General features: G+C 34.5%; 1 protein-coding gene across 1 annotated transcript in view; it reads right to left on the bottom strand.

Annotated features, from left to right (window-relative positions):
• Spdya (speedy/RINGO cell cycle regulator family member A) overlaps window positions 1-12,922 on the bottom strand; it is a 37,619-nt gene that overhangs the window by 19,531 nt on the left and 5,166 nt on the right. Inside the window, exons 3-5 of the mRNA XM_074049417.1 lie at window positions 11,520-11,578; window positions 8,582-8,667; window positions 1,408-1,579 (exon numbers count right to left, since the gene is read on the bottom strand). Of these exons, the coding sequence (XP_073905518.1) occupies window positions 1,408-1,579; window positions 8,582-8,667; window positions 11,520-11,578 (317 nt within the window). The remainder of the gene's footprint in view (window positions 1-1,407; window positions 1,580-8,581; window positions 8,668-11,519; window positions 11,579-12,922) is intronic.

Below are 12,922 nucleotides of genomic sequence, written 5' to 3'. Positions count from 1 at the left end.
TTCTGATCTCAGCCTCCTAAGTAACTACAAGTACAGGCATGAGCCATGGGCTGAAACATGTGTCTCTCACAACAGAAGCCCTTTTTTCCCTCAACCCTTCTAATTTAATCCATAAATATGCACATTTTTTATATCTTCTCCATTAATAAATGTAAATAATAAGGTTACTTCTGGGAAAAATTCTGTGACACAGCACTAGTCTTCACTCAGATTTGACACTAATCCATGAATTGGCTCCTTTGACCTATAGTCATTTAACTGGAGAGGATCATTTAAATATAGAATTATCTAGCCCACGTTTCTCAAAATTTGTGAGTTAGTAGAGTTCACAGTGATAATTCCTTACCATTTAATTTTCTATTCCAGAATTTTTCTTTAGCTTGAAACATTAATTCTTCTTATTAAAAATCAGAATATTTGACTGAAATCACTGATTTTAATTAAGATAAACCTTTCTGATTTATCTTAATAAAACCTGACATCAAGAAAACAATGTATTCTATGTGAAAAGTTTTTTTTTTCTTTTTTTGTGATGAATAGAACCCATGGATTTGTGCATGCTAGGCAAGTACTCTATCACTGGGCCACACCCCCAGCCCTAGATGTATGTTTTTTAAGCATATTTAAATTTATTTAAATTATATACCATGCTGTTGGTTTTAATCTTAGGAACCTGAAATTTAACATACTTTAGTGGAAACTATGATTCAATGCCAGTGTTTTTACAATCCTCAATAAGCTATGTTAGTATGTAAACATCAGCCTTTCCCAATGATCTTTTAGGTAAGAAATGCACATTACAATAACAATACTACACAAGGAGCCTGCTCTGAAAAGCAGAAATGACTATTTAAATTACTGTGGTGCAAAATTCAAACAGCAACATGATGATATTCAAGTTTTACTCTTAGTAACAATCAAGATTAATGATCGATCCATACATATGCAAACAAAAAGAGAGAAAGGAAAAGAAACAGAAATAGATAAAAAAAATAAAGCTGGTGCACACCAGTATCCCAGTACTCAGGAGGCTTAGGCCTGAATTCCAGGCCTAAATTGTGAGACCCTGTCCCAAAACAACAACAGCTGGGCATCAGTGGCTCACACTTGTAATCCTAGCTACTTGGGAGGCAGAGATCAGGAGGATCGAGGATTGAAGCTCCAGTAAATAGTTTATGAGATCCTATCTTGAAAATACCCAACACCCACCCTCTCCAAAAAAAGGGCTGGTGAATGGCTCAAGTGGTAGAGCACCTATCTCCCTAGCAAGCGTGAGGCCCTAAGTTCAAACCTCAGTACTGCCAAAAAACAAACAAAAAAAACCAAGCAAACAAACAAAATGTTAAAAAGAAAATTAGATGAACAGAAAATAAAGATTACATATATAAAGTATTTTTAAATCCTTACCTCCTCACAGCATCGCCTACTTACAATAGCCCTATAGTCAATTCTATCCCAGAGCTGGTCCCTTAACTTTAAGAAATTGGGGAACAATTTTCTCCAGTTTTTCCCTAAAGCCCATGGAAAAATTTCATACTTGGCTTCTTCTTCATCTTCTTCAACTGTATTAGCCAGATACCTAACAAAAGAGGACCAACAACCCAAAAAAAGAAATGGGTAAGGATAGGAACAGGAGCTAACCAAAAAAGAAATACAAATGGCTCATAAACACATAAAAGAAATGCATATCAAAAATAGAGATATAATGAGTTTTACCTTGTTGGGTTCTGGGATTTTGTATTTCTACAAATCTTGAGCTTTGTTCTGGGGTACAATTAAGTTGCTTGGAAGCAATCTGATCTTTTGGGTCTTGCTTTCATGATTTCTTAGATGCATGTGGAACAAAGTTCAGTCTGAACTAATTATTCCCCATTACTGAGACAAGACTTTCCTGAGTACTTTTTAAAAAAAATATATCTAGTCTTTGCCTTTGAACTTTAGGAAGCTTTGTTCTGAGACAGAGTATGCCTATATATCCCCAAGCTGGCCTTGAACTCATCTTCCTGCCTCAGTATCCTGAGCACTGGGATTGCAGCTGTGCACCATCATGCTTGGTTCTGAGTACTTTTTTTTCTTCTTGGTGCTGGGTATTGAACCCAGGGCTTTACACATGTTAGACAAGTACTCTACCATTTGAGTTATGCTCCTAGGCCCTTTTGTTTTTATTTTGTTTTTGAGTCAGGGTCCTACTAACTTTTCCTGGGCTGGCCTCAAACTCAAGATCCTTCTGCCTCCCCCTCCCAAGTTGCTGGATTACAGGCATGAACCTACACACCCAGCTTGAGTACTTTTCAGAAGATTCCATGCATTTTAACTCTCCATTCTGGCTGGTAGGAACAGGAATTATTTCAAATCTTATGTGAATGAGTGTTAAGGCACTATTTCCCCTCATATTTTCTTGCCATCTTTCCTTAGACTCACATAGTTTCCTTATATACATATGGAAATCAAGTACCTAGTACTTGAGGGGGATCAGGTATAGATGGTAACAGAAAAGCACAAATCATAATAAGGAAAATAACCATCCAATAAAAACTAATCCAAACTGTCACAGACAAGAAGTGTTAAAACAGTTAAAACTATTCTATATGCTCAAAAAAGTAGACTAAAAATGTACTTCTAGAGATGAAAACTACAATGTGGACAACGAAAAATACACTGAATTGGATTAATGCCAGATTAATACTGGAGAAGATTTGTGAATTGAAGACACAGCAATAAAAATCTATCCAAAATGAAACATGCATGACAAAAACTAAACAAAAATCATGAAGAGAGCATTAGTTAGATATGGTATAACCTCAAGAAATCTAAAAAAGATGAATTTGGAATCTCTGAAAGGCAGCAGGTGGAAAGAAAAGTAACTGAAGAAATAATGGCTGCAAATATTCAACGTTTGATGAAAACTATAAATCCACAAAGAAGCTCAATGAACAAGAAACAAGAAAGCACAAGAAACAAAGAAAATTACACCAAGGTACATTATAACCAAATTGCTCAAAACTAATAGTAAGAAGAAAATCTTAAAAGGAGTCAGAAAAAGAGATATGTTTGGATAATACAGAAACAAAGATAAGGATAGAACAAATTTTTCATCAGAAATAGTGTACTTTTTTGGAAAAATCTGTAACTTAACAACAAAATATTACAAAAGACACAGGGAACAAGATACCAGGAATAGAAACAGACCTTGAAGTCTGAAGATGCAGGAATTAATAGACAGAATACAAAAATAACTAATCTGTGGAAAAATTAATTGGTATAAGGGATAAATATATTTAAAAATTAAAAAACAGAACACTTACAAATGAAAATGTGCAAAATTTTTATAATGAAATAAATATATTAACTCAAGTTGATGATCAAGTTAGTAATGAAAAGATATATCTAAATGCATTTACTCAAGATGCAGTCCAGAGAAACTAAGATAGAACATGTCAAGAATTGCGGTGGATGGCACAGGAAGGCACACCCTCCCCCTTCCCCACTCACCAGCCACTCACATGAGCCCAACTGCTTCTTTTGTATGACATCCATAATGGAGGGCCAGAAACAGTCCTCTTGACCCACTCTGCATCCTGTGTGGTGAGGAGCCCCTGACTGCAAGTTCCCAATGGAGGATGCCAACAACTCACTGCCCTGCACCAGTGGCACCAAGTGTTGCTGTAGGTTCTTTAAGTGTGGCAATGGCTGCCCATCAGGAATCCTCACACACCCCCCCCCCCAACGCTGCCATCTTGCATCTAGCCTGGGAGTTCACTATTCCTTCCTGGAGCATCTCGTTCCCACCCTCCTGTGGATGTGGGAATACAGAGGACAAAAGCCCAGCCTCCACTACTCCAGCTCACCTAGGAATCACCCTCTTCCTGCTGTAAGGCCCGAGATATAGATATTGTACAAAGGTTTTTTGTTTTCTTCCCCCTCCCTTTTTTTGGAGGGGGTACTTGGGACAGGGTCTCCATATGTAGCCCAGGCTGACCTTGAACTTGGGTCCTTCTGCCTTAGCTTCTTGGGTGCTGGTTTACAGTCATGTACCACCACACCTGGCTTATACAAAGGTTTCTAAATCTTTTCTTTTCTATGTACTTTTTAATTCAAGAGGGTGGGGGTTTAGATGGGAATCTCCCACAATAGAGCCTGGAAATATATGGGAAAAAAGAAAATGTTAAAAATAAGGGATGTTGAAGATAGAATGAGGTCTAACATGCTTAACTAGTTTCAAAAGGAGGTAACAGAGGAGATGGGGAAGAGGAATATTTGAAGAGGCAGAGGCTAGAATTTTCTAAGAGTTGTTTGTTGAAAGGTATCAATCTTCAAACCAAGAAAGCTCATCAAATCCCAAGCAGGTTATAATAAGAAAACAGTGCCAAACACACAGGCACGTGCACATACACACATGATCTTAAAATCATCTGGAAGGCAAATAATCCCAAGTGATTCTTGAGTGCCAAGAAGGATGTTAAGCACAGATATAAATGCATGGATAAATCTTGGGGCTGAGGAGGTAGCTCAGTGGTACAGCATTTGCCTAACATGTGCAAGGCTCTGGGTTCAAAATCCCCAGTACCACAAAAATAAAGTTGAAAAACACATGGGTAAGTCTAAACAAACATTAAATGTATAAAACAGTAATAATAATGTCTAACTTTTTAGAAGGCATTAGGTAGAACTACCAAGTTGCAGAATGAGAGAATATAAGTTGGGTAGAAAGTGATTAAAAATGCTTAAGCTTCTTGTGATAAAAATAACTAGACAAGTGCTAGAAGGATTTAGACTTTATAACTTCCAAAACAGATGAAAAAAATAGATGTCAAACAATCAGAAAATTTCAGTAAAAAGAAGATAGGCTGGGCACCAGTGGTTCACACCTGTAATTCTAACTACTTGAAAGCACCGAATCCTAACCACTAGACTACCAGGGAGATACTCTAACTACTTGAAATAGCAGTTCAAGGCCAGCCAGGGGCAAACAGTTTACAAAATCTCCATCTCTAAAATAACCACAGAAAAATGGACTGGATATGAGGCTCAAGCATTAGAGTGCCTGCTTTGCAAGCACAAAGTCCTGAGTTCAAACCCCAGTCCCACCAAAAAAAAAAAAAAAGATAAAAATGGAGGGGAAAGAAGAAACAAAAAATGGGACAAAAAGAAAGTATGAGCTGGGTGTGGGGGTACAGGCCTGTAATCCCAGCCACTCAGGAGGCAGAGGCAGGAGGATCACAAGTTTGAGGCCAGCCCGGGAAAAGATAGGAAGACCCTGTCTCAAACCCCAAAACAAAAGTGCTGGGGGCATATGGTGGAGCATTTGCCTAGCATGTATGAGATGCTCAGTTCAATCCTCAGTAACACACACACACACACACACACACACACACACACACACACACATGACGACAGAAGAAAATCCAAATATATAAGCAACAATGGAATATTATTCGGTTGTAAAAATGACTAAATTACAGCTGCACATATCAATGTGAGTATGAAAAGCATCTTATAAAGTAAAAGAAGGCCACAAAAGAATAGAACATGAGTCTTATATAGCACTGAAACCATACAATATATTGGGACATACACATTAAAGGAAAGCAAGAAAGTAATTACTGTGGAAAGGAAGGGGCTCTGATTGGAAAACTCTGCTGGGACCCTCTAAGATTCTGACACAGTTCTATTCTTAAAATGTTATGGGTACATAAGTATTCCTTTTACTTACACACACACACAGTTCACTCTTTTGTACTTGTTTTGCATTAAGAGAATTAAGAGTACAAAAGAATGTATATAATACACTTCTATTTATACAATGCATACACATGCTGGCTCATGTATGGAGAATTACTTTTAGGCAGATGCATATGAAACTGTTAATTTGTCCTCCAAGAATGAAGCCAAGGACTGAAATGGGAGACTTAGTAGACTTACTTTTTTTCTTTTTTTGGTGTGACTGGGGTTTGAACTCAGGGCTTCCCACTTGCAAAGCGGGCACTCCACCTAGTCCATTTTGCTGTGGTTATTTTGGAGATGTGGTCTTGAGAAGTATTTGCTTGGGCTGGCTTCAAAATGCAATCCTCCCAGTCTCACCCTCTCCCAGCTAGGATTAGCTGCATGAGCCACCACTCCCAGCAATTATACATATTTTAATATTATCTTACTATAAAGTTATTAATGTTAAACTCAGTTATATAAGTCAAATCATGTCCTTTGTTGAAATTACATACAGAATTTCTTATTTTACTTTCCCTTACAACTCTTAGCAAAGGGTAAATAGAGCTGGAGATTGGTCTTGTATATGCTTGCTGACTAAAATGTGGAAACTCCACACTATACTATGTTATACCAGAACTTCACTATGATTTTACTTTAGCTTAGCAATTTTTCAGGCTTGAAACAGCTGTAATGTGTGTGTGTGTGTGTGTGTGTGTGTGTGTGTGTGTGTGTAAAAGTTCTCTATAATTTGAAATAGATTTCCATGGTGTAGAGCCCATTTCTTTTCTTTTCTTTTTTTTTTTTAACAGTACTGGGGATCGAACTTATGGCTTCACATGTTAGGCAAACACTACCACTGAGTTATATCCCCAGCCCTCAGCCCTCCGACTCCATTTCTTTTCCACAATAAAGAATTAAGAACCTTTTATGTTAGTCACTGAAGGATGAAATAAAAAATAGAAAAAATGCATGTTCCTTGCCCTTTAGGGAGTCTATAGTTAAGTAGAGGAGACAAGTAAGTATGAAATAAATAACTGTAAAAGAGAATATGGAAAAATAATAATAGTAGTACAGAGTGTTATAAGAATATTGAAAGGAAACATTACAAGACAACATGGAAAGGTAAGAACTCGAGCTTTAGAACTGTGGTTAGCAAAATATTTAATGGTAAGAACTACCAAGTCAGGCTATACAAAAGTATGACTAGACATAGAATGGAAATTATAATTCATGTTATATTTGGTGGTACTTAGGTTTAAAAATTTGTGTTGTTTTTGATATAAAGCTTATATATAATACAACATGCAATGCAACCCCACAGACTACTATATAACAAAAGCTAAACAGTGCTTTAATGGTAATAACTTTACAAAATAAGTAAAAACAAATTCAATTTTAGGCTTCTAGTAAAGTAACACCTCTTTTGGTTTCTTTTTAATTCTCAAGTGAGAAAAAAAATCACAAAACAGACACACTGACATACAGATACAATACAATTCTGAGTGAGACATGTAAACAGCAATTTAACTTAGTGTCAATGCCTGGATTTGGCCATTGGTAAATTACACCTGAACTTGCACCTGACCTTTGCTCCTTACTAACTTTTGTTTTGTTTGGGTTGTTCTGTATTTTTTTTTTTTGAGACAGCAGCTCACTATGAAGTCCAGGTTGGCCTTGAACTTGCAATCCTCTTTGTCTCAGCCTTTTAAGTGCTAGTATTACAGGCATGTACCACCGAACCTGGACTCCTTATTAATCTCATTTTCCTCATATGTAAAATGGTGATAATAAAATAATTTCATAGGAAAGACTAAATGTATTAATATGTAATTTTTTGTACCGTGCATGTAATACCCAGTATTAGCGATTACTACTATTTTCTTCCAATTTAGCAATCAGCACCAAACTTTAAATTGAGTGTTTTTCCTCATGTACTGGAAAATATGTCCCCTTAATAGATGCAGAGATCAGTTCCATCTAGTCCTATTTCTTAATAACTCTTTGATTCTGAATTAAATAGACTCTGAGTACAAATTTATTCTTCGGTGCTGACCACTATTGTGATACTCAACTTAGGTTTGTATATAGTTTCCTACTTAAAATTATATTCATACATTCCTAACTGCAGCATTATATCCAAATACGTATTTGTTTTGTTTTGTCTTTTGGGGTGCTAGGGATTGAACTCAGGGCATTGTTCATGCTAGGCAAGTCTTTTTTTTTCTTTTTTCAGAACTAGTGATAAAACCCACATCAATTGCTGTGCCACTAAGCTACATCTCTTTTCTAGCTGAATTCTGATCTATAGATTGGAAAAACATGTTATCAAAACCACTTAACAGATCACAAAGCTAAACATGAACTAATATAAAGTCAATGGAAAAAACGGAAAATGAATTATGTGTTCAGTAAAGCAGTCACTGGATAATAAAAGTATTAAGGATGAATAACTCCGTCTTTTAGACATAGATCTACAAAAAGTATGTCTAAAACAATTTCCACAGGGTTTTCTATTTACCTTTTACAAAGGCGATGGTGATGATGATTATTAACTATATCGTAACTGGCAATTTAAGATAGCATTCTGGCTTTTTAAAAAAAATCTAAGTCATAAAAAGAAGAGATTTGGGGATAATTTATATGGGAACACTCTGAAAAATGTAAGTGGGCTATTAAACAATAAATCTTAGGCATACAGCATGATAAGGTCAGTGAAAATCAGAACATAAAAATAGCCTATTTAGCAAAGAAATGTGTAGCTTTTATACAGGAAGGCCTATTCAAAGGTATAAACATTTAAACTGCTTCTGTTTCAAATTAAAAATCATAAATATTGCAAATAACATAAAAACAATGTAGTAGAAAGCATACTTACAGAGCAATAAAGAAATTTATCCTGGTATGCTCATTTATAGTAAATTTAGCTCTCTTGAAATAAACAAAGGTCATAGCCAAAAGATACTATAAGGAAAAAAGTTAGAAACTAATATTAATGTTTTGCTTTCATAAGTACAACTTTAAAAGGTAACTTTAAATTTTTCTGATGAATAAGCTAAAACAATGTTATTTATCCTTAATATAGCATCAGTTATTTGAGTATTTTTGCTTCCTATAAACCTATGTAAATAGTGAGAAATGGTTCTTGACAATTTATTATGGTTAAATGGACTCTTTAATTTCATTATAGCTGATAGGTTTTTAAATTAAAACCCCATTTTTTCAAACTTAAATTTCAAGCCTATAGAGAAGATGAAATAATAGTAAATAATCACACTCTTTCACCTACATTTGCCAATGAATATTTTGCTGCATTTGCTTGATATCTCTCAGTGTGTATATATATATATATAAATTTTTCTCTAAATTCTTTTAGTTACAGACATCCATACTCACTTTTCTTGGTGGTGGGGGACTGCTGGGGATGAAACCCAGGGAGACTTGTGCATGCTAATATAATAGTATTAGTTATTTCTATTTAGTCTTCCAACTTAGTAATCAACACCATTTTTAAAATTGATCTCATTTTTCCTATGTACTTGAAAATGTTTCCTTAATAAATGCAGAGATCAGAAGAATAAATTTTTCAGTTCTGATTTTTTCTTTTTCTTTTTTCTTTCTTTCTTTTTTTTTTTTTTTTTTCCAGTATTGGAGTTTGAACTCGGGATCTACACATTGAGCCACTACGCCAGCCCTTTTTTGTGAATTTTTTTTTTGAGACAGGGTCTCCCAAACTATTTGCCCAGGCTGGCTTCAAACCATGATCCTCCTGATTTCTGCCTCCTGTGTAGGTAGCTAGGATTACAGGCATGAGCCACTGGAACCTGGCTTCAATTTAAATATTTTTATATGCAGCTCTAACACTGAGCTATGCCCCTCAGCCCTTAAACTCTCTTGTTTAGCTTTTAAGAGTGACTTCTAAATCAGAAATTATAATAGCATGGCTCAATTTTCATGGAAAAATACATTTTAAATGCATTATTACAAAGATAGATTATTAGAAAGAGCCTGCTATTAGGATAAATGCCAGGATGTGACTGTTCAAGTTATAAACAAGCTAAAAATTAACATATTATTTTTTCTCTCATAAAATACTTATTAGTCCTATAGTCACAGGATTGACACCAAGGTAAATCCCAGTTTTCCCATAACTTCCAGGTGAAGGATTCTTGAAATAGTGTTAAGATAACAGTACTCCTGGTTAGTTACTTTTCAGACACTGCTCCCTGCTGTCCAACAACTTTAATGCACTTAAAATTGTAAAGTGGACAAACCAATTTGGATTATAATACATATATACATAGAAATGTCGCAATGAAACTCCCTGTATAGCTATTTCAAACAAACAAAAAATTTTTTTTCTAAAACGGAGAACAGGAAGGTAAAGCAAGTCCTGTCTGGGGGTTGGTACCAATGGAAAGGAGGAGGATATAAGGAAAGGGTGTACAAGGTAAATGTGGTAGCAATATTATATACTCATGTATGAAAATGGAAATATGAGACCTGTTGAAACCATTCCATGAATTGGGGAATAAAGGAGAATGATGGAAGGGGTGACTCCAACTATGATATTTGTAAGAACTTTTATAAATGTCACAGTGTTACCCCCAGAACAACAATATGATACTTAAAAAATGTTTAAAAAAAGAGAAAAGAAAAACAAACCAATAAAAAACTTCATTACAACTTCACAGAAACTGGTCTTAAAGCATTTCTGTTCATTTGAAAAAGTGTTAGTAACACTGTGATTATGTTTTAAAAGATAATTTATATTTTAGAGATACATTATGTCTGTGGATAAAATGTCTGAGATTTGCCTCAAAATAACCATCTCTGCTCTTGAACTGTAAGTACTGCTCTTAAGCACTTTGCTTACAGCCAGTTTCCCCCTTCTTTTGGAGAGTGTACTTTCCTGCTTTTACTCCCTCTTGCTCTCAGTAAAACTCTGCTGCTACTTTGCAAAAAACAACAACAAACCCTGTCTCTTGGAGAGAGGGGTTAGAAGAAGAATGGCCATGAGTTGATGATTATTGTAGCCAGATTAAGTGATGTTATGCTTTAAATTTTCTAAAATGAACTTTCCAAAATTAAAAAACTTTTATCTGTCATCTTAAGCATGAAATAAAAAAATTCACTTCAATACAAACTTAGTGGGTGTTTAATCATAAACTAGCCTTCCAAACATTCCCTTTTCTACTGGTTTGTACATTTTAAATGTGATGTGAAGTTATGCTAAACTTTCTATATGACTACTTAGTATAAAATGGTATGTACAAAAGTAAAATAATAACTACTCACCTAATTCAAAAACAGAAACAAATTCTGAAATTTGCGTCCACACACAAAAAAAACATAATCACTTACTGTTCCTAAAAGTTACACATTATTTTATGAAACATTAATTTCTAAATAACGTTAAACTAATTTTACCATATAAGATTATTGAAATTTGCTTTATCTGAATTACTTATAAAATATTAACATGTATAAGAGACTGCCTGAGTTGAATGAATCTCAGAATATTTTCTCCCCAATCTGATAAAAGGAAATATTCTGACCCCAAATGTATTGAATCTAGCCAAGCATAGTGGTACAAGCCTGTACTCCCAGCATTCATGAGGCTAAGGCAGGAGAATTTTGAGTTTGAGGCCAGACTGGGCTATATGAAAAAAAAGGAGAGAGAAAAGTATTAAGTCTGCATTGTTTCTTATTTTTAATTAGATATGAATTTAAGTCACTTATATCTAATAAATATTCATTGAATCTATGCTATATGCTAATTCAAAAAATTAATGTGCAAGGATTACCAAATTTACCTTGTCTGCAATTTTACAGCAGCAGTCCATCCACAAGAAATCTTGAATTAAATCATCATCTACAACAAAAGACAGCTATGACTTGTCTTTTAAAAATAGCATGTTTCCTTTTGTAGAGTTAATTTCTCTATCATGGTATTATAAATGATGTTTAGAAATCAAACAAAAATGCCTGGACCAGTATTGTCAAAGTGTGGTTTTCAGTTTTTAATATATATGCCATTGTAAAAACTACTACCTTATCTTTCATCTTCCCATCTGATTTGCTTGTTCCTAAGTATACAGCTCAGCTTTAGAGAAGAATAGGCATTTGGTTTATTGAGCATCTAATATGTTGGGTAACTCTAGCTCTTCATTCCTTTCCAGAATCAGTATTAACAGGTAGAAGTGGAGTAATGGCTTACTGAATACATTTCTAATATGTTTTACTTTTTCTATTACTCCATTTAGGTTTCAGGGTATTTTTAGTTTTGGGTTCTTTCCCTCTCCTATTTATCTCTGTTCCCCTCAACTATTATTGAAATGTATATGAAAAACCCTATATAAAAAGGTTTAAAATTCACTAGCTATTTATATATACTTAATTTTGGGAAAACTGAGTATTAGGACAAAAAATTAACAAATAAGGTTAAGAATAATATCCAAAAAGATCAAAAATACTTATTTCAAATTTAAAGCACTAAAATACATAATCTGAAAATATACTGTAGTTATCAGACTATAATCTAGGAAAATCTAGGGTTTATTTTTTTTCCCATTTCAGGCTTTCATTTTAAGTAACATGTTTATGTGCTACAAATATCATCAATATAATCAAATATTTGGAAAGTTCCAAGAATAACTACTGATTTCCTTATAATTAATTTCTATCTTATTAATTCCATTTTTGTTTCTTAAGTTACCTAAAATATTTTCTCATGACCAATTGTGAATCTAAAAAAAAATTGTGGGTAATAAATTTGTTCTACTTTTTTTTTTTTTTTTTTTGTGGTCTGGGAACTGAACTTAGGGCCTTGTACTAGCTAGGCAAGTGCTATACTACTTGAGCCACACTGCCAATCCTCTGTTTACTCTTAATAAAGCAAAACTTGTATTACCATTCTAGATCCTGCTCTACTTCCATTCCTTATATATTTCTTCCTCTTTTTTCCTTATATCCCTTTTACTTTGATTTTCTTTACATCTTTCCCAGTTTATCTCAATGCACCTGGCCTTCCTCTATAAAGGAGGAGGCCTGCTACCTGTACCTACCAGTTGTGGTGTCTTACTTAACTTGATTCATTCCCACAGATACTTATCAGAACCCACCTATGCTATCCCTTATTCTAATCTGTGTACCTTGTTACCATAGCTCCCTTTTTCTTTCTTGGCTACTAGAAGTACCATAAATAAGGGTTTTTTTT

Source organism: Castor canadensis, chromosome 12 (assembly GCF_047511655.1).
Source record: "Castor canadensis chromosome 12, mCasCan1.hap1v2, whole genome shotgun sequence".
Classification (NCBI taxonomy): domain Eukaryota; kingdom Metazoa; phylum Chordata; class Mammalia; order Rodentia; family Castoridae; genus Castor; species Castor canadensis.
The sequence above is the reverse complement of the archived record's forward strand: the minus strand, read 5'-3'. Positions and strand labels throughout refer to the sequence as shown.